The sequence below is a fragment of the Bombina bombina genome, chromosome 7 (genome assembly GCF_027579735.1).
Source record: "Bombina bombina isolate aBomBom1 chromosome 7, aBomBom1.pri, whole genome shotgun sequence".
NCBI lineage: Eukaryota > Metazoa > Chordata > Amphibia > Anura > Bombinatoridae > Bombina > Bombina bombina.
The window spans coordinates 137,538,198-137,560,599 of record NC_069505.1 but is presented as its reverse complement, the minus strand read 5'-3'; the positions used below and the strand labels follow the sequence as shown (position 1 = coordinate 137,560,599).

The window sequence follows — 22,402 nt, the reverse complement described above, 5'->3', positions numbered from 1 at the left end:
TGACCTCTCCTTTTACCAGAATAAACAACAAACAAGGAAGATGTTTGTCTGAAATCTTTAGTAGCCTCTAAATAGAATTTTAGAGCACGGACTACGTCCAAATTGTGTAACAAACGTTCCTTCTTTGAAACTGGATTCGGACACAAAGAAGGTACAACTATCTCCTGGTTAATATTTTTGTTAGAAACAACTTTCGGAAGAAAACCAGGCTTAGTACGCAAAACCACCTTATCTGCATGGAACACCAGATAGGGCGGAGAACACTGCAGAGCAGATAACTCTGAAACTCTTCTAGCAGAAGAAATTGCAACCAAAAACAAAACTTTCCAAGAAAATAACTTAATATCTACGGAATGTAAGGGTTCAAACGGAACCCCTTGAAGAACTAGATTTAGACTCCAGGGAGGAGTCAAAGGTCTGTAAACAGGCTTGATCCTAACCAGAGCCTGAACAAATGCTTGAACATCTGGCACAGCTGCCAGTCTTTTGTGAAGTAAAACAGATAAAGCAGAGATCTGTCCCTTCAGAGAACTTGCAGATAATCCTTTCTCCAAACCTTCTTGTAGAAAGGATAGAATCTTCACACCAACAGATATATTTTTTCCATATTTTATGGTAAATTTTTCTAGTTACAGGCTTTCTAGCCTGAATCAGAGTATCTATTACAGAATCTGAAAACCCACGCTTTGATAAAATCAAGCGTTCAATCTCCAAGCCGTCAGTTGGAGGGAAACCAGATTCGGATGTTCGAATGGACCCTGAACAAGAAGGTCCTGTCTCAAAGGTAGCTTCCATGGTGGAGCCGATGACATATTCACCAGGTCTGCATACCAAGTCCTGCGTGGCCACGCAGGAGCTATCAAGATCACCGAGGCCCTCTCCTGATTGATCCTGGCTACCAGCCTGGGGATGAGAGGAAACGGTGGGAATACATAAGCTAGGTTGAAGGTCCAAGGTGCTACTAGTGCATCTACTAGGGTCGCCTTGGGATCCCTGGATCTGGACCCGTAGCAAGGAACCTTGAAGTTCTGACGAGACGCCATCAGATCCATGTCTGGAATGCCCCATAATTGAGTTATTTGGGCAAAGATTTCCGGATGGAGTTCCCACTCCCCCGGATGGAATGTCTGACGACTCAGAAAATCCGCTTCCCAATTTTCCACTCCTGGGATGTGGATCGCAGACAAGTGGCAGGAGTGATCCTCCGCCCATTGAATTATCTTGGTCACTTCTTTCATCGCCAGGGAAGTCCTTGTTCCCCCCTGATGAAGGATATATGCAACGGTCGTCATGTTGTCTGACTGAAACCTTATGAATTTTGCCTTTGCTAGTTGAGGCCAAGCTCTGAGAGCATTGAATATCGCTCTCAGTTCCAGAATGTTTATCGGGAGAAGAGACTCTTCCCGAGACCATAGACCCTGAGCTTTCAGGGATTCCCAGACCGCGCCCCAGCCCACTAGGCTGGCGTCGGTCGTGACAATGACCCACTCTGGTCTGCGGAAGCTCATTCCCTGTGACAGATTGTCCAGGGTCAGCCACCAACGGAGTGAATCTCTGGTCTTTTGATCTACTTGAATCGTCGGAGACAAGTCTGTATAATCCCCATTCCACTGTCTGAGCATGCACAGTTGTAATGGTCTTAGATGAATTTGTGCAAAAGGAACTATGTCCATTGTTGCAACCATCAATCCTATTACTTCCATGCACTGCGCTATGGAAGGACGAGGAACAGAATGAAGTACTTGACAAGAGCTTAGAAGTTTTGATTTTCTGACTTCTGTCAGAAAAATCCTCATTTCTAAGGAATCTATTATTGTTCCCAAGAAGGGAACTCTTGTTGACGGGGACAGAGAACTTTTTTCTTTGTTCACCTTCCATCCGTGAGATCTGAGAAAGGCTAGGACGATGTCCGTATGAGCCTTTGCTTTTGACAGGGACGACGCTTGAATCAGGATGTCGTCCAAGTAAGGTACTACTGCAATGCCCCTTGGTCTTAGAACCGCTAGAAGGGACCCTAGTACCTTTGTGAAAATCCTTGGAGCAGTGGCTAATCCAAATGGAAGTGCCACAAACTGGTAATGCTTGTCCAGAAAAGCGAACCTTAGGAACTGATGATGTTCCTTGTGGATAGGAATATGTAGGTACGCATCCTTTAAATCCACGGTAGTCATAAATTGATTTTCCTGGATAGTAGGTAGGATCGTTCGAATAGTTTCCATTTTGAACGATGGTACCCTGAGAAATTTGTTTAGGATCTTTAGATCCAAAATTGGTCTGAATGTTCCCTCTTTTTTGGGAACTATGAACAGATTGGAATAAAATCCCATTCCTTGTTCTCTTATTGGAACTGGATGTATCACTCCCATCTTTAACAGGTCTTCTACACAATGTAAGAATGCCTGTCTCTTTATTTGGTTTGAAGATAATTGAGACCTGTGGAACCTTCCCCTTGGGGGTAGTTCCTTGAATTCCAGGAGATAACCTTGAGAAACTATTTCTAGCGCCCAAGGATCCTGAACATCTCTTGCCCAAGCCTGAGCAAAGAGAGAAAGTCTGCCCCCCACTAGATCGGGTCCCGGATCGGGGGCTATCCCTTCATGCTGTTTTGGTAGCAGTGGTAGGCTTCTTGGCCTGCTTACCCTTGTTCCAGCCTTGCATTGGTTTCCAGGCTGGTTTGGGTTGTGAAGTATTACCCTCTTGCTTAGAGGATACAGAATTAGAGACTGGTCCGTTTCTGCGAAAGGGACGAAAATTAGGCTTATTATTAGCCTTAAAAGACCTATCCTGTGGGAGGGCATGGCCCTTTCCCCCAGTGATGTCTGAAATAATCTCTTTCAAATCAGGTCCAAATAATGTTTTACCCTTGAAAGGAATGTTAAGCAATTTTGTCTTGGAAGACACATCCGCTGACCAAGACTTTAGCCAAAGCACTCTGCGCGCCACGACAGCAAACCCTGAACTTTTCGCCGCTAATCTAGCTAATTGCAAAGCGGCATCTAAAACAAAAGAGTTAGCCAATTTAAGTGCTTGAACTCTGTCCATAACCTCCTCATACGAAGATTCTTTACTGAGCGATTTTTCTAGTTCCTCGAACCAGAAACACGCTGCCGTAGTGACAGGAACAATGCATGAAATTGGTTGTAGAAGGTAACCTTGCTGTACAAAAATCTTTTTAAGCAAACCCTCTAATTTCTTATCCATAGGATCTTTGAAAGCACAACTATCTTCTATAGGAATAGTAGTGCGTTTGTTTAGAGTAGAAACCGCCCCCTCGACCTTGGGGACTGTCTGCCATAAGTCCTTTCTGGGGTCGACTATAGGAAATAATTTCTTAAATATAGGGGGGGGGGACAAAAAGGTATGCCAGGGCCTTTCCCACTCTTTATTTACTATGTCCGCCACCCGCTTGGGTATAGGAAAAGCGTCAGGGGGCACCGGAACCTCTAGGAACTTGTCCATCTTACATAATTTCTCTGGAATAACCAAATTGTCACAATCATCCAGAGTAGATAACACCTCCTTAAGCAGTGCGCGGAGATGTTCTAATTTAAATTTAAATGTCACAACATCAGGTTCAGCTTGATGAGAAATTTTTCCTGAATCTGAAATTTCTCCATCAGACAAAACCTCCCTCATGGCCCCTTGAGATTGGTGTGAGGGTATGTCAGAACAGTTATCATCAGCGTCCTCTTGCTCTTCAGTGTTTAAAACAGAGTAATCGCGCTTTCTCTGATAAGTAGGCATTTTGGATAAAAGATTTGCTATGGAGTTATCCATTACAGCCGTTAATTGTTGCATGGTAATAAGTATTGGCGCACTAGATGTACTAGGGGCCTCCTGTGTGGGCATAACTGGTGTAGACACAGTAGGGGATGATGTAGTATCATGTTTACTCCCCTCATTTGAGGAATCATCTTGGGCAATATCATTATCTGTTGCATTACTGTCCTTACTTTGTTTGGACACTATGGCACAATTATCACATAAATTTAAATGGGGAGACACATTGGCTTTCATACATATAGAACATAGCTTATCTGATGGTACAGACATGTTAAACAGGCTTAAACTTGTCAACAAAGCACAAAAAAACGTTTTAAAATAAAACCGTTACTGTCACTTTAAATTTCAAACTGAAAACACTTTATTACTGAATATGTGAAAAAGTATGAAGGAATTGTTCAAAATTGTTCAAGTATTGCACACCAAATTTCAGAGCTTTAACCCTTAAATTAACGGAACCGGGGCCGTTTTTAAATTTACCCCTATACAGTCCCAGAATGAGGCTCTGTCTATAACTAGAAAGGCCCCCATCTGAAAAAGGTGTCCAACACAGTGCCTGCCGTTTTTCTAAACGTTCCCCAAGATTATAATACCAATAATTAGTTAGAATCTGCATAATATGCCTAGTAAAGCAATTGTTTTAGCCCAGAAAAATGTCTACCAGTTTTTAAGCCCTTTTTGAAGCCCTTTATTCTTTTATGTTTAACTAAGAAAATGGCTTACCGGTCCCCATGAGGGGAAATGACAGCCTTCCAGCATTACATGGTCTTGTTAGAAATATGGCTAGTCATACCTTAAGCAGAAAAGACTGCTAACTGTTTCCCCCAACTGAAGTTACTTCATCTCAACAGTCCTGTGTGGAAACAGCAATCGATTTTAGTTACTGTCTGCTAAAATCATCTTCCTCTTACAAACAGAAATCTTCATCCTTTTCTGTTTCAGAGTAAATAGTACATACCAGCACTATTTTAAAATAACAAACACTTGATAGAAGAATAAAACTACATTTAAACACCAAAAAACTCTTAACCATCTCTGTGGAGATGTTGCCTGTGCAACGGCAAAGAGAATGACTGGGGTGGGCGGAGCCTAGGAGGGATCATGTGACCAGCTTTGCTGGGACTCTTTGCCATTTCCTGTTGGGGAAGAGAATATCCCACAAGTAAGGATGACGCCGTGGACCGGACACACCAATGTTGGAGAAAATTGCAATTTTTTTATTTTATTTTTTTAAAGCCCATAAAAAATATATATATTTTTGCCCATATGAGAGGTGAAGCACTGCCTCACCTGCCTCTAGTGACTGCACATCACTGATATATATGTATTAGTATTTAGAAAGTTATTTTTAATTTTTTGTCACTTTTAATTGTATAAACATGTGTATATTGGTTGTGGACATCTATTTTGTGGTTTCAACATCGAATTCATTATATACACTCTTGTTGGAAACTAGAAAACTATAACCTATATTTCATTATCTATATATAAAAGAAGGTTCTTTATATAAAAGCCTATAAGCTAATTCCATTGGCTCCTTGTATTTCTATAATAAAATGTGATAAAAAAAATGTATTAAAAATATTTATATAAAAAAATTATATAAAAATTGTATAAAAAAAATTATTATGAGCGATTAAATGAGAGATGGGGAATAAAAATAGGAAATAATACATTGAGATATTACCGGATCAATGGATTTGATCACAGTTTGAGCAATTATATATGTTTTAGATATTTTATTCTTTTAAGAAGCTATTTAAATAAAAATCTATGTTAAGACCTTTTGGTTGTAGTGTTTGTAATTTAAAAATCAATTTTGCTTCTGCTTGTAATAGTGCTCTGGAGTGGTTCCCGCCCTAACGCTTTTTCTTATTTTTTCTATAGCTATGAAATTAAAGAATTTTAAATTACTATTGTTACACAATCTAAAATGTTTTGGGACAGGAGGTTCTAAGTTCCTTTTTTCTTCTGTCCATTGAAAACTCAGAAGAAAAAAGGAACCTGTCCAAAAACATTTTAGATTGTGTAACAATAGTAATTTAAAATTCTTTAATTTCATAGCTATAGAAAAAATAAGAAAAAGCGTTAGGGCGGGAACCACTCCAGAGCACTATTACAAGCAGAAGCAAAATGGATTTTTAAATTACAAACACTACAACCAAAAGGTCTTAACATAGATTTTTATTTAAATAGCTTCTTAAAAGAATAAAATATCTAAAACATATATAATTGCTCAAACTGTGATCAAATCCATTTATCCGGTAATATCTCAATGTATTATTCCCTATTTTTTATTCCCCATCTCTCATTTAATCGCTCATAATAATTTTTTTATACAATTTTTATATAATTTTTTATATAAATATTTTTTAATAATTTTTTTTTAGCACATTTATTATAGAAATACAAGGAGCCAATGGAATTAGCTTATAGGCTTTTATATAAAGAACCTTCTTTTATATATACATAATGAAATATAGGTTATAGTTTTCTAGTTTCCAACAAGAGTGTATATAATGAATTTGATGTTGAAACCTCAAAATAGGATGTCCACAACCAATATACACATGTTTAAACAATTAAAAGTGACAAAAACATTAAAAATAACTATCTAAATACTAATACATATATATCCTACATATTTTGTCTTTAAAATATTTCGTGCATACAGATATTTAAAACACAGATCTCTAAATGTTCAACAAACGACTGTGATTAAAACAGCTTAAATATTTTTTTCCCTATATCCCTTCTTTCCTTATTATACGTATTTACAAAATTTGTATAATGTTAAAGAAATAGCCAAGATTACGAATTTTATGAACTTTTATGCAATTTTTTATACAAAAATGTCCGCAAACAGAAATCAATAAGAAATATAGAAACCGTGTAAGTTTCTGCTCCTCTTTAAAGCTAATTGAATAATTTACTCTAATCCATCAGAGAATCCACGACTTGCAAGAAAGACCAGCTGAGCTGAACTACTTCAACCAGGCTCCAGAATTGGCTAAGAGCACAGTAAGTAAAACCGCTCCTTACTGTCTTACCTCTTTAGACCGTAGAGCTCTGGCAACACCTTAACACACGGATCTCACTCCTACACAAGTTAACAACTATAGGAGGATATATCAAGGACCTTGCAACATTAGTTTAATATAAGGATTACAGTTTACCCAAGAATTTGTACAAATTGACACAAACTGTCTAAGACCATCGCAAATAGGATACAAAATTTACATTTAAATCCACCGGTGGGATTTTAACCAAACTCTGGCATTACTTTTTTTAATATATATATATATATATATATATATATATATATATATATATATATATATATATATATATATATATATATTTATAATATATATTTTTATATTTCTATATCTTTTTTAACCTGTCGGCCGACTACTAGAAAGAAAATATATATTTAGATCTATATTTCTGCTATCTACGTTTTTCAGATACTTACATTTGCATTCTTATTTTTAAACAATCTAAGAGCTCTTTATGGCATATCATTTATATACATGGTAACACAGCTTTTTAAAGTGTGCTAAATATTTCCTGTTCTCTTTATTTCAATACCAAAATTATTGTATTTTTGACTATTTTAGGCTATTGCAAGTGTTTCAATGTACTAGGTACAATACTTAGATTAGTCCTATACTAAAAGTTTATTCATTATCTGACTACAGGACCAATATCACACCAGGACAGATATCAAACAGCAAATCTAATACTTGTCAAGACCATATATAGGCTCTTCCATATACCCATTGGTTGTGGTACACATATATTTGTTTTTTTATTATATGTATACTTACATTTTATTTTCTTTGGGCTAATAAAATATTTTCCAAAAATTAAGTTCAGTGTAATATTTGAAACGGGTTGATTATCTTTTTTCCCACACAACCTTTCGTTAATTTAAAATATAGGGGTATAAGCATTCAGTTGGGCCTCACACTCCTAAACTTTCATCCCTTCTGTACACCTCTACTAGACAACCAGGGACTTGTAGTAAATCAGTAAAACCAGAGGTCAGGGATACACTCAGGGATCATGCACCTCTACTAGACAACCAGTGACTTGTAGTAAATCAGTAAAACCAGAGGTCAGGGATACACTCAGGGATCATACACCTCTACTAGACAACCAGTGACTTGTAGTAAATCAGTAAAACCAGAGGTCAGGGATACACTCAGGGATCATACACCTCTACTAGACAACCAGTGACTTGTAGTAAATCAGTAAAACCAGAGATCAGGGATACACACAGGGATCATGCACCTCTACTAGACAACCAGTGACTTGTAGTAAATCAGTAAAACCAGAGGTCAGGGATACACACAGGGATCATACACCTCTACTAGACAACCAGGGACTTCATGCCATATAAATAACCCTTAAAATGTTCTGTATCCTTATATCCTGTAGCCAAAGCTAATATTTCCTTGATTATACTCACTGTTTTCTGTCTGACCATATAGAAGTGCACAAACACAAATCCTACTTGCTCTCTAGACTTGTTCAGACAACAAGTAATGTATGTGTGAGACATGGCACGTGCACACACACTGCATGTATTCTAGATGTGTTTCATGTGCAAAAGTACTACTTGCAGTCTGGACACACATGCAGAGGCATGCCCAGCCTTGTAAGTTGTAAACCAAATGTGTAAAGGTTATTCAAAGGGATATAATGAAGAATTCTTTGCATGGTGTCATCAGTTTATGTGAAAGCACACGTACCTTGAGGCAATCTCTGTCAACTCCAGTGCTGGTAACAAATAAACAGAGCTAAAATGCCACTATAATGTGCATACAAAGTAGGGTTTGGATATCTATCAAGTCATTTTTTTTGTTGGAGGAACAAATATTTAAAAAAAAAAAAAAAAAAAAAAAAAGGACGGCTAACACAAAAAATAGAGGAAACAATTTATCATATCTTTATATATTCTAAAATTGAAAATCTCCAAAAGCCTGATGTGCCTCCAATGAGTTATCAATCCAAGTACAAGTTTGGGATCCAGCAGGCAGTAATGTCATCAGTACAAACTGAATAATCCCCCCCTCCCCCCATTTTTAATGATTTCCTAGGTAAATATCTCAAATAATATCATGTAACCTAAAAAATAAAAAGCACAAATAAAAAAAAATGCAAATAATTGTGATGTGATGAACAGTGCACAACAATACATGCAAATGAATTCATTAATTATGACACACTTTTCCTGATTAATTCTTCTGTACTTGTCATTAGTAGCAGCACCTCAAAGAAATAATATACAGAGAATAGTGTAATTCAGTTTTACAGGAAATTCAAAACTTTCTCCACACTACTCACACATTCATGAGCTTTCACTGAACGCTATTGTTACATCAGCGATGTTGTGATAGGTTCACAACCGGCACCACCTCTGGAAAATATTCTGCAGCGATACCTCAAAAAAGGAGGGGGAAAAAAAAGCAAAAATAGTGCAATCCTGAATGGTCTTCCACATTTAACATCTCTAATTGAATTTACTCACATGTATGTGAGCTTTAACCAAGCTCAATTGTATCAAAGTGGCGTTATGTTTGGCCCATAACCAGTCATACATTAAAGGATTACTTTCTGTTATAATTTTTAAGCCAAACAACTAACATATTAAAGTTAATAAACATTAATTAAAACCTACTGACCTATATTTTCTCCAAAACGAAGTTTCATAACGTTATAAAAGTTATATCTTTTATTCCCCGATGATGTCACATTATCCTGCCCACTATTTTCAGCACTGTGTGTTCAAAATACTTAAACCAATGAAATTGTGTTTAAAGCGCCATTTTGAAACCTAGGTATTGTAAACGGATTGGTACAGAGCAAAGGATACCCACGGAGTGGGTTTGGAAAACAATTAAATTTGCAGACAAGATTTCTGATATACGGTAGAGATATGTTAATGAAATGCTATTGATAAAAAGCGTATTTGGGGTAGGTAGTTAGTAACAGGCATAGAAAATATTTACTTACAGTGGCCCTTTAAGTAATTAAGATAAAATATTTTATTTTTACAAAAAAAAAAAAAAAAAACACACATTAAAATTCTCTTAAAGGGACATGATACCCAAATGTTGAAACACATGAAAGTGATGCAGCATATTTGTAAAAAGCGGACTAGAAAATATCACCTGGACATCTCTATGTAAAAAATGAAGATATTTTACCTCAAGTTTCCTAAGTATTCACACCCCACTGTAACAAGACTTTGAGCAGCCAGTCAGGATGCTTGTCAAAGGACTTGCAAGGGACTGTGCATCTGGCATGTGTAGGCACAGTTGTGTTATTTTCCCATTAAGTTTAAGTAAGTTTCAAGTAAGTTCACTGAAATCTTATGAGATCACAGCAAAGCATTACCTCAGCACTGCTGATGGGCCATTTTTTTTTCACTTCAAACTTGCAGCTGGACAAAAGCTGAAGTATAACTGTTTACACTGCACTTACTCTTGTGATCTGAAGACATTTTGAGGTATAATATTTTCCATTTTACATAGAGATATTCAGGGGATATTTTCTTGTCAGCTTTTTACAGTTATGATGCAGCACTTTCAAGTGATTTAGCATATGAGTATTCTGTGCCTTTAATAGTATCAATTTTTGATAGGTTACAAAGTCTAAAAATCCCTCCTCCAGGGATATAGAAAGTCCCAGTCAACAGACCTATAGCCACTTTACGATTCCATGGAAATATATATACAGTATAATGCAGAATATTTTCCAGAGGTGGTGCCGGTTGTGAACCTATCACAACATCGCTGATGTAACAATAGCGTTCAGTGAAAGCTCATGAATGTGTGAGTAGTGTAGAGAAAGTTTTGAATTTCCTGTAAAACTGAATTACACTATTCTCTGTATATTATTTGAGGTGCTGCTAGTAATGACAAGTACAAAAGAATTAATCACAAAAAGTGTATCCTCTACATAAGGAATTATTTTATTTGCATTTATTGTTGTGCACGGCTTGTCACATCACAATTATTTGCAAGGTAAATATTTCAGCTCAGGGGAGAAGTAAACCAGAGAGCAATAATGTTAGGCTTGGGGGCGATTTATCAACGGTTTTCGCCAGCCTTCGTGCACCGTATTTATGAAGCAGCGGTCATCAGACCGCTGCTACCTTAGCCTCTTCCAACCAGGAAAATTGACAGCTCCTGCCCACGTGTGTTTGGCTGTGTGCATGGGCAGGGGGCGGCATTGCACAAAAGCGCAAAATTGCGTTCTTGTGCAATGCTGAATTCCGGAAGCAGAATTCAGCCCGCCAGAGGCGAGCTGCAGCGGATAGGGGTGTGCGTATGTACGCCCCTGTTTGCCCCAGCTTGATAAATCGACCCCTTAGAGAGAGAGAGAGAAATGTTATGTGACCCTGAGTAATGCACAAACAAACGGTTTACAGTGTATTCCTTATTGACTTCTTGATAGTTGCAGAATTGGTTCTGTACAACAGCTAAGAGGAATCTGCACTTAAATAATGGGTTCTGTATAGTGGGTGTAGGGAATCTGCTGGTGTACAATGGGGTCTGTATAGTAGCTGTAGGGAATCTGCTGGTGTACAATGGGGTCTGTATAGTAGCTGTAGGGGATCTGCAAATGTACAATGGTTTCTGTATAGTAGCTGTAGGGAATCTGCCGGGGTGTATAATGGGTTCTGTATGATAGCTTTAGGGATCCTGCTAGTGTAAAATGGGCTCTGTATAGTAGCTGTAAGGAATTTGCCATTGTATAATGGGTTCTGTATAGTAGCTGTAGGCAATCTGCCGGTGCATAATGGGTTCTGTATGATAGATTTAGGGAACCTGCTAGTGTACAATGGGGTCTGTATAGTAGCTGTAGTGAATTTGCCAGTGTAAAAGGTTCTTTATAGTAGCTGTAGGAAACCTGCTAGTGTACAATGGGTTCTGTATAGTAGCTGAAGAGTATATGCAGGTGTATAATGAATTCTGTATGGTTACTACAGATGTTAAGTGGATTTGGTGAGGCAGATACACTGAATCTGCAGTTTTAAACGATATATTCTGTTAGGTTGTTAGTGGGTACCTGTGGTGGCACTGCAGGTATAAGCCCAAGCCTCAGGCAGGAGGTGCAGGAACACGTCACCAAGTAATCCGCCAATGGCAAAACTAAGAAGTTGTCTAAGTCTTTGGGAGTTCTCTGCAAGAGGAAAATGGTGTTTAATTGATTCCAGTGTAAGAGGTAAACCATTTGGATTTAAATGTAAAGTACTCAAGAAATTCTCAGACTGTTTAATATCATGCAGCTAAAAGGCAGTGAGTGGTGAGGGTTACTGCTATGCAAATCAAATTTAAGAAAACATAATTATGGTAAGGTATGGAGTGACTCTAAATACATTAAACTGAATCTTAAAGGGGAAATAAAGCTAATATTAAACATGTTCAATGTTTATTGCACAAATTATCATAACATAAATTTAAATTAAATTATGCAATTAAGTTGTGCTTTGGAAAGCAGAAAATGTTGAAATATTACATAGTTATGTACTGTCCCCACCTGGCTACTTCATAATGCTTACCCTGCTGGCAACATTTTCTGTCCATCTGCTTGGAGGTTTATCCCTGTCTACTAGTATGAATGCAGCAGTTGCCCTTAAAGGGGCACTCAAGTCAAAATTAAACTTTTATGATGCAGATAGAGCATGCAATTTTAAACAACTTTCCAATTTACTTCCATTAACAAAATTGTGTCTTTTTATATTTACACGTTGATTCACCAGCTCCTACTGAGCATGTGCACACAATATATGTATATGCATTTGTGATTGGCTGATGGCTGTCACATGATGCAGTGGGAGTAGAAAGACATAACTTTAAAATTTGCCAGAAAAAAAATAATCTACTACTCGTTTGAAGTTTAGACTAAGTGCTAATTGCATTGTCTTTCTATTGTGCATTTGTTGGTTATGCAAATCTACTGTATTAACTGGTTCTTTAGCCACTGGACAATTAAGCTCAAATAATCAGTTGAGCACAAGCAGTCATTTCCTTTTAGTTTAAATGGATTTAACTTTTGTCAACAATATTTTATATGTAATTGCTCGTCTTTCAGGGGCATGTTTATTTATTTTCACATTAAAGGTCTCTTTAACCACTACAATCTTATTTCAAAATTACATCAAGTTAAATTATTTCAGAAACAAGGACTTTTGAGGATTATTTTCTTTTAACATTAAGTCATATTTTCCAGAATCAACAAAAAGTTTTGGTTGACAAAAATTTTTTTAATATAATTGCTTTTCTTACGTACATGCCCGAGTTATGCAGAGAATATAACGGACATAAAAAAAATGTTATACATATTTTTTTTGCCTTAAGAAATGTTATCTAAGCTGCTTAAATTTCGATTAATTGGATTCTTTATTAAGGACATCTGCCTCTTCAAGTAGGGCAAACAATTATAAATAAAATGAATGTACTCAGGCCAGGAACATACGTTTCTCAAAGAACAAAAAAAATTAAATACATTTTTAAAAATGTCCACTTTTAGATACAGTAAAAAACAAACAATAAAGTGACTAAAGTGGACCTACAGAAACTTCAGATAAGGCTATCACTTGAAGAAAACAACCTTCTTCTTGGTTAAGAAATGTTGGTGCTGGGGGGGCCTGTCCTAGCAGCCGCCATGGCAAGTCGTAGAAAGAGAAGCTCCACATAAATCAGAGATAACTTGTAGCATACTGTTCTACATAACTATTTTCCCCATGCTAAGTAAATATACTCTGGAAGAGGAAGAACAGCTGAACCGAAAAGATACCAAATGAAGCCATCTTTCCTACTGCTATGAACCTTATAGCCTACAAGAAGGAAGCAGCTCAAATGGCGGCCTAAGGAAAAAAAAGGATAATTAACAACACCCCCCCCCCCCCAGTTCTCCAGGGTCAGCAGGTCTAATCCGCTCTTGGTATATATACCTTCATTGGGGGCTCTGTAGAACATTATTCGCATCACACCGCAGATAATACTGTTGTTAGAGGAGAGAGGATTTAAAAAGGACATAATATGGATGTTTTAGAAGCCGTGGACGCATGGGAGTGCACAATAACGACCGCGATCACGCAATCCTATGAACAGCTACAAAGGGATCTTAGCATGCTACTTTTTGCAGTTGCAGCTCACCATACTGCTTCATTCATGGAGTCTACTGAATATTACCAGTCGCCGGACATGAACATCACTCTTTTGAAACCACCAGTAAAGTCGGAGCGTCCCCACGCTCAAAACTACACGGCCCATGCTGCTGCGCCACAGTGTCTTACTGCAGGCCCATACGATCCAGAGAGGGAGACAGCAGATCTTGCTAACATACTAGTGGAATCGAGCTCTGATGTGAAGGCACTAGGTAAAATTCTGCAGTTCAGACCACTAGACTTGCAGGTCTGTGGCCAACAAGATACCTTTGCAAGCTTTAATATCGAGGGCAATGATCTTAGCCTGCTGGTGATGGGGAAGACTCCCTGCACCCTAAAGATGGATAATTTAATTTCCCCAAGAGACCCTGATTGCAAAGAACATTTTTTACTTCATAATTACTTGGGAGCTATAGCGACTCTGATTTCCCAGCTGGATATCTTTCATACACGCACCAGGTTGGGTGTTGGGTAATACAGACAGCGGATGTGGGATTCCAGTCATCCAGCCTGAGACTCGATAGATCCCAGTACTCATTTTTATCTCACGCTGAACTGAGGTCTCAATGTTGAAATATTTAAAGTTCTCCTGTTATTGTATTGATTAGTCCCATCCTCTATCTTCCCCCAAAGATTTCTATACATAGACATACTGCATATAATGAAACTGTGAATGTGGAGGTTCTATTTTCTCTATGTTGTCTATCACAATGGGTTTGTGTTTTATTATATAAATCAAGGGGGGGTCACCCGCTGCCTCATATAATGAACCTCTATCCTCAAACTTTACCGGGGTTTAGGTTTGTAGACAGGGGTATACTAATTGTATCTAGTTCTTAGTTTGTTTATAATATGTCTAATTTATCACAGACATTCTGTTCGTTATAAATGGGGATACATAGATATAGATAGGTATTTCATTCCTTATCTAAGAAAGTATGGGACTTGGGCTATGCTCTACGGTATAAAGGATTTTGACTATGAGGTTAAGGGGATTCATTTCATGTGGCTCTACTTAGATTCATATTCTCATTGAAGCGGGGTATTTTGAAGCTACTGCTGTTGTATTACATTGTTTGACTGATGTAAATATAATTCTCGGGGTTCTCATCAGGACCCTAGAATTACTCGTCATCCACCCACACTGCCAGCTGCCGAGGTAGTGTTGCATGCTGAGAATTCTAGCTCACATGAAAAAAGTAAATCAATCCGAGTTCAAAGCTAGTACAGGCTCTCTGCAGCCCCAAGTTGGGTTCACTAGATATATAGCTTCCCGCCGATAGCACAGACTCCTTACGGTTTGAGCCTACATATTTAGAGGTTTGAATGACTATTATAGCCCCTTTATTACTGAGGGATTCCTTGTGACCTAGCTACGCTCAAGTCTTATCTTAGTTTAAGCCCTAAAACAGGGACACCCATAGTATCCTCATTGTAGTAGTTTTACATAGCCCCTACAAATATAGATCTAGCTTAAGCCTGTTGTGAAGTAAACACGGTAAACAGATATAGACCCCAGAGCGCTCTGTCTTATATACATGCCATAAGATGTTTAACCTGCTATACCATCTCACCTTTATTTCAAGGTCCATGAGTGACCGTGAGTTACACTAGAGCACCCCCTTTAAGTTATTTAATCTACATGGGTCCATGAGTGGCCTGTTGAAACATTAGAGGTGTATTTATCTTATCTATAAAAGCAAAATGATGTTCCATTTCTCAAGTTTAGTAGTAACTTGTTTAACCGATCTGTTCTAGCCTCTTGTATTGTGACAGCCTTGTATTTTGTTATTTTTACAGGCCTGAGTGTAATGACTTCATTTAAGATGTACTTGACGTATTTACTACTGAACTACTGTCTGATGTTCTTTATATGTATAACCTCAATAAAAACTATTTAAAAAAAACAAACTAAAGTGTTCCTTTAAAAACAGATCAAACACTTGGGAATATAATGTAAAAATTGTAATGATGTCTAGATTATAAAAGTTAGCAAAATACATTCATTATTTATTTGTGCACACTTTCCTGTAATTTAAAGGGACATGCCGAACAAAATTTAAATGTGCATAGATAAATTACATCCTTGAATAGTAACATATTTGCAATATATATGTAATGGCAAAAATGTTTCTAGTAAACGTTACCATCGTTTTAGTGTTAGTATTTTTCTCTGCACGTGCATGTGAAGCATAGCTAGATTATCTCAGTGCACCAGCATTTTAAATACTGCAGGTGCTCAGAATGCCAGTGTGGCTTGTATCATGTCAGCAATTAACAAACTGAGTCATTGCCAGATGATACAAGCACCTTAGGCTCTCTCAGCAAGTGATGTGTTTAAAATGCTGGTGCACGGTGCATACTTAAGTACACTTTTGAAACAGATATAGCTTTAATTAGAAGCATTTTTGCTAATAAATGTAAAATTACATAAATGCTTCTATTCAAAACTAAAATGTATCCATGTGGATTTAAATTTTGGCTGGAATGTCCCTTTAAGTCTGAAAATTAAGAACTTTCCAATTCTGAGAATGGGAAGTTCACACTGGAGATTTCTGAAGCCTAACCATGCACCACATATATGCAAATTTTTCAAACAAAATTACATCCTGGACTACTTTTTAAAGTAGTGTCCAAAATCAGCACCCTGTAATATACAGTCTCCAACCAGAAGGTAAAAGTCCAAATATTTGTGTCAAATTAAAAACACAAAAAGAACTCCATGCAGCATATACATGAAACAAAGTAAAACAAAGTAAGCAGAAAGGACAGGAATCACAAGTGTGTATGGGCATGAAACACGTCTGCGTGTGATTCCTGTCCTCTCTGCTTCCTTTGTTTCATGCATATGCTGCGTGGAGTTCTTTTTGCGTTTATAATTTGACACAATAAATATTTGGACTTTTACCTTATGCTTTGAGACTGTATGTTACAGTGCGCTGATTTTGGAGACTACTTTGATTTTCTGTTGCGTGTGGGGCAGACACGCTATCTGCAGCACTAAGATTTTTCATCTCTGGTACACCCACTTTCTGTTGTGCCGCTAACTTTGAAGCTGGAGGCTTGTGTTCAGCTGAAGCCGTTTGATTGAGACGTATGTTTGCTTTCACTTACAGTTTTGTTGTATGACGTCACTAGACTACTTTTTAAATCTTGATTGGCTACTCTGAATAATGTAAGTGGTGGGCAATTTCTTTAACAAGCGCAAGTAACAAAGTATTAATATATTCAGAACATTTTCACACTTAATTTATATGTTAATTTATTGCAAAAGACTGTAGTAAAGTTTGTAATTAGAAGGTGTTTTATGTCCCTAAAGGATTATTAAAAACAGTCGATTTGCATAATCAACAAAAGCATAATAAAAAGAGAATGCAATAACCCCTAGTCTGAATTTTAAATGAGCAGTAGATTTTTTCTAACAATTTGTAAAGATTCCTTCCATTTCTCAAAGACCTGTACCATGTGACAGATATCAGCCAATCACAAAAGCATATACATATATACTGTGAATTGTTGCACATGCTCAGTAGGAGCTAGTACCTTAGAAAGTTTGTATATAAAAAGGACTGCATAATTTGGTAATTAAAGTAAATGAGAAAGTTGTTTTTTTTTCAAATTGCATGCTCTATCTGAATCATGAAAGTTTCAATTTTACTTTAGCGCCCCTTTAATGTCTCCAACTGGAAAAGTAGCGCCAAAGTGGCCAGAACATAAAGGGGGTACATTTCCTTATTACAATTACCTTCAGACTTGAGTGCTGCACCTGTCTCAATTGGTATTACAATAAGGGGTAACACTCCACTGAGTCCCACAAGCAAGGAGCCGATCATAGAACAAATCCAGGCATCTACAGGCGACTGCTGTGGCACATTTTCACATGCACGACTTCCCGGAGAGCATGCAGAACTGAGCTGGAATACCAGGTACACGAAGCACAGAGATGACCCGACTCGTCCCCACATCATCCTGAATATAGAAGTCAAGGAAATATACAATATTACTGTTCAATTGTTCTCTCTTAGACCCTGATGATCAAAGACTCACCAGCATGGAAAAAAAAAAAATCACACAAAATCTTTTTGGGAGGATTATATTGTAATGTACTGTATTTGTCTTCCTTTTTCAGAACTCTGCAAAGCAAGCTAAATAGCTTGCAAGCTAAGTCTTTGACGGACCTCACAATACTGACACAATATCTTAGATAGTCTTGCAAGAGCAGAGAACATTAGATCATCAAGCTTTAATTATTCGTTTTTATGTATACATCAAGATAAGGACTTTCTGTATATAGAGAAAGATAATGAGGTCTGCTCTTCCTGCAAGCTCATCCCTTTGGAGTGGGTTGTGGTTTCAATTAGTGAAACATATTTCATACACAAAAACAAACATAAAGGAGCATTTTCCCATTCATTTTTTTATACTCTACAGCTGTTATAACAAGTTATTGGAAACACATTAAAGAGAAAACAATTGTTCAGCTCCCAATAATAAAAAATGGTTTGCTTATAAATTAGTGCGCATGAGTACAGGATTCTTACATAAAAGCTGCAAATGCAATCCGATTACAAAAACAATACCCAAAAGGCTTGTTACACAATTATTGGTGGCTCACTATAACTACCTGAGAAAGATAATGCCTAAGGCAGAATATCTTTGAATCTCTAGACATGGGTGTCAGCTCTCTCAACAGATTATGTCACACATAATTAGGGCAGGGAATGAAAAGATCCCACTCTGCTGATGGTATTATTTGAATGTAAAATCTTAAAACTCAAAGGGCTTGTTCACAATCCAGTTGCAAATGTTTTTGACCGGTAATAAGAATAACCATCTCCATTAGCAAATGTAATGTAATTGAGTCCAATGTTTCAGTGACAAATGTTGGGTAATATTGTCTATACATAGATTTTAGCTCAAAGTACTTTTGTCATCATTTTGTTGTATAACATTGAGTATTTAGGGTTTTGTATACATTTCAAAGGTAAGCTAGCAGTGTCCCAAAGCAAATAAGTTAGGGATTTGCACTCAGAGCAGACACATTAGCTCACACTGTTCAGTGTAGACAACTACTTACACTGCCAACTGAATATGCATTAACTAATTAACAGGACAGTGAAAACAGAATTGACATTCAAACAAACCTACAGTCATCATGCATCAGACAATTTACAGTGTATATCTAACACTAACATGTTAACCTGACACTGTTGAATAAAACTCTAACATAGGCTGCCCATATAAAATCAGTCTTTAGATGTGCTACATTTGCTTCCTGACAAGATCTATTCTCATTCCTCTGAGTTTCAGCTGACAACACACATTGCCTTATCCACTGGCACCTACCCACTAGTACCTGCTGCTCACACACATTCCTCTTCACTAACAGAACAGATTTTCAGCTTTTTTCTTTCTTCAGTTGTTTTGTGGCTAAATAATATACTCAGATAAGAAAATACTTTAAATCTAGCCTGTTAGTAGGACTTGAGAAACATTGCTCTGTTGTCGACCCTTTTCTAAAAGCTGCACTTCTGTAACACGTTGCCTAGCTACTACTAACCACTTACCCCATTCATTCTTTGCTGCCCTGTAATTTGTGATTCCTAAACTCATACTTTCCTGTGCTGCATTTTCCCATAATAACTCTCCACTTTCTCCAGCTGCCTTGTCTAACCCTGTGACTCATCCTCCGACAATCCATAGTAACAGTCCCTCCAATCTCACACCCCTGTCTGCTTTATCTCATGCTCCAAAATACTTACTGCTCCTCTATTCAGTGGCAGTTCTAGTAGGGTGCTGACCCCCCCCCCCCCCCATTCATTATGGTAATACCTCCAAATTTCAAAGATGCTAGCTACCCTGAATTTGCAAATACATGCTCTATTCAGTTCTCTATTCAGTAGAATCATGGAGATAAAGAAAAAGGAGGATAAAAATGATATAGACTTAAATAGGTAGCATAATAGAGTTACCCACCAATTCCACCCTGCACACTTGATATTTAGTTAAGTTCATTATTGTTAGCACCCCCATATGTTATGGTCTACAGTAACTATTTACCCTATTACACTTGGCTGAGTAATTTCCACATCAAACAATGCATCAATGTGCACATAACTTAAAAACCTAATAAGGTTTAATCCTGATCTATTTTCTCCAGGCTCTCTGGTCCCTGTAATATTTTCCAACACTGTTTGCCTGCTTTCTCACAACTTTCGTTCCCATACTCTTTATTGCTTTATGTAATCCCTCAGTTGCTCTATTCCTGTTATCCATATCACTCTCCTTTTACCCCTCTCATTCTCCTCCTGTTAACTCTCTTACTCCCCTTTTCTAAACCCTCTCACTCTGATACTCTAACCTCTAATTTCACTCTCACACCGTTACATACCCTCTTGCCTCTCTCTAGCTCCAAGTCACCCTCTCCCCCCTTTGCACTCTCCATCTAACAGTGAGCTGTGGGTCTTCGCCATTATCTGTCTCTTACAACCACCTTATCGATAATTAATAAACTGTTCTGCCCATTAAAGAGATTAAAGAAAAGCTTGCCATTACCGCTCTCAGTTCTCCTCTTGGTCCCTGCCATCACCAGTTACCACCTCCTCCAAATCAATCTCTCCGCCCCACTCATAGCCACGTGTCACCATTCCCCGGAATCAATTCCAAGATTCCACAGCACCCGGGGGGAACAACTGTGACGGACTTTTCCGGGCATGATTTACGAGGGGGCCTAATTAAAGGAACACTTCCGGCCAAAAATTGCTAATATTGCACATAGTTTGTACCGCAGTACATGTAGTAATCGGTTACAATTTGATGTTATTGACGTTTGAACCACCCAGTGTCGCTAATGTACTAGTACCCATGTGACGCTCACACTTTCCGCTACGATTTGTATTTGCCTACGTGCTACGTCAAAATAAGCACCGCACCACGCCAGATTGGATACAAATACAATCTATATATAAAGTGTAGATACACAACACGCTATATACCTATGTTAAAGGGACACTGAACCCAAATTTTTCTTTCCTGATTCAGATAGAGCATGCAATTTTAAGCAACTTTCTAATTTACTCCTATTATCAAATTTTCTTGCTATCTTTATTTTAAAAGAAGGCATCTAAGCTTTTTTTTTAATTCAGTACTCTGGACAGCACTTTTTTATTGGTGGGTGAATTTATCCACCAATCAGCAAGGACAACCCAGGTTCACCAAAAATGGGCCGGCATCTAAACTTACATTCTTGCATTTCAAATAAAGATACCAAGAGAATGAAGACAATTTGATAATCGGATTAAATTAGAAAGTTTCTTAAAATTTCATGCTCTATCTGAATCACGAAAGAAAAAAAATTGGTTTCAGTGTCCCTTTAATCCCTTTAATTGGGTATTGAAAGTACTCAATATTTTTGTCTCCAAGCGTAAGTGCACCTTTGCGCTTTTATTTTATATTGATACTACTATGCATTTTTCTACATACTAATACTATGCTAAGAGACATTATTTTCACATAAATATTTAGGTTATTCTGTTAAATACATTTTTTAAATGCCTAAGCACAATTACCTGTTATGACCTATGATGATACAAAATAATTTTTCTTTACGTCTGCAGTTAGTAAATATAAGTATATATTTTATACTACAATCTCTACATCCAGTTATAAAAAGGTGTTAATCTGTTCTAATATAATTCAAACTCTTCTGATATGTTTATCTGTTGGACCGTACGACTACAGAAAAATGATGTAATTACAAGGTGTATACTAAGTGGCCGATTTATCAAATGTCTGTCCGACATAATACACTCAGCCGCTTGCAGGGGGGTGTCAATCACCCCGATCGTACACGATCGGGCGGATTGATGTTTGCAGCCTCAGAGGCAGCGGACCAGTTAAAGAGCAGCGCTCTTAAGACCGCTGCTTCATAACTGCTGTTTCCGGCAAGTCTAAAGGCTTGCGCAGAAACAGGCCATTCGGCCCTTGATAAATCGGCCCCCAAGTGTGTTCTACCAATGCTTCCTTAAACTAAGCTTATTTTCATATAACTGCATGCAATAGACACTATTATAAAGAATAATATACTGTATACTGATCTAAAAATCCAGTATAAAAACTTACTTAGAAGCTCTGTTGAAAAGGTTAACTGGAACACCCATATTCTATAGCAAAAAAAGCAGACACTTCCCCCTCCCCCTTCCTCTGCATATGAAAAGACTCTTTACACAAACAGGACCAAGCTGGAGTAGGTATACATAAATATTCTCCTAAAACTGGGGCTTAGTTATTTAAAAATAAGTTAAAAAAAAAAAGAAGCTGTATAGGCTATATAAATGGATTATTTACAAAACATTTACATAGTTGTCAACTGTCCCGTTTTTGCCGGGACAGTCCTTGAATTTGGGACCCAGTCCGGCCATTTAAATCTTCTGG

General features: G+C 37.5%; 1 protein-coding gene across 1 annotated transcript in view; it reads right to left on the bottom strand.

The window, feature by feature from the left end:
• Positions 1 to 20,770, bottom strand: part of SLC39A13 (solute carrier family 39 member 13) — a 136,345-nt gene extending 115,575 nt beyond the window's left edge. The window contains exons 1-3 of the mRNA XM_053720341.1: positions 20,525 to 20,770; positions 17,715 to 17,938; positions 11,866 to 11,979 (exon numbers count right to left, since the gene is read on the bottom strand). Coding sequence (XP_053576316.1) covers positions 11,866 to 11,979; positions 17,715 to 17,937 — 337 coding nt within the window. The 5' untranslated portion in view covers position 17,938; positions 20,525 to 20,770. The remainder of the gene's footprint in view (positions 1 to 11,865; positions 11,980 to 17,714; positions 17,939 to 20,524) is intronic.
• Positions 20,771 to 22,402: the final 1,632 nt, after the last annotated feature.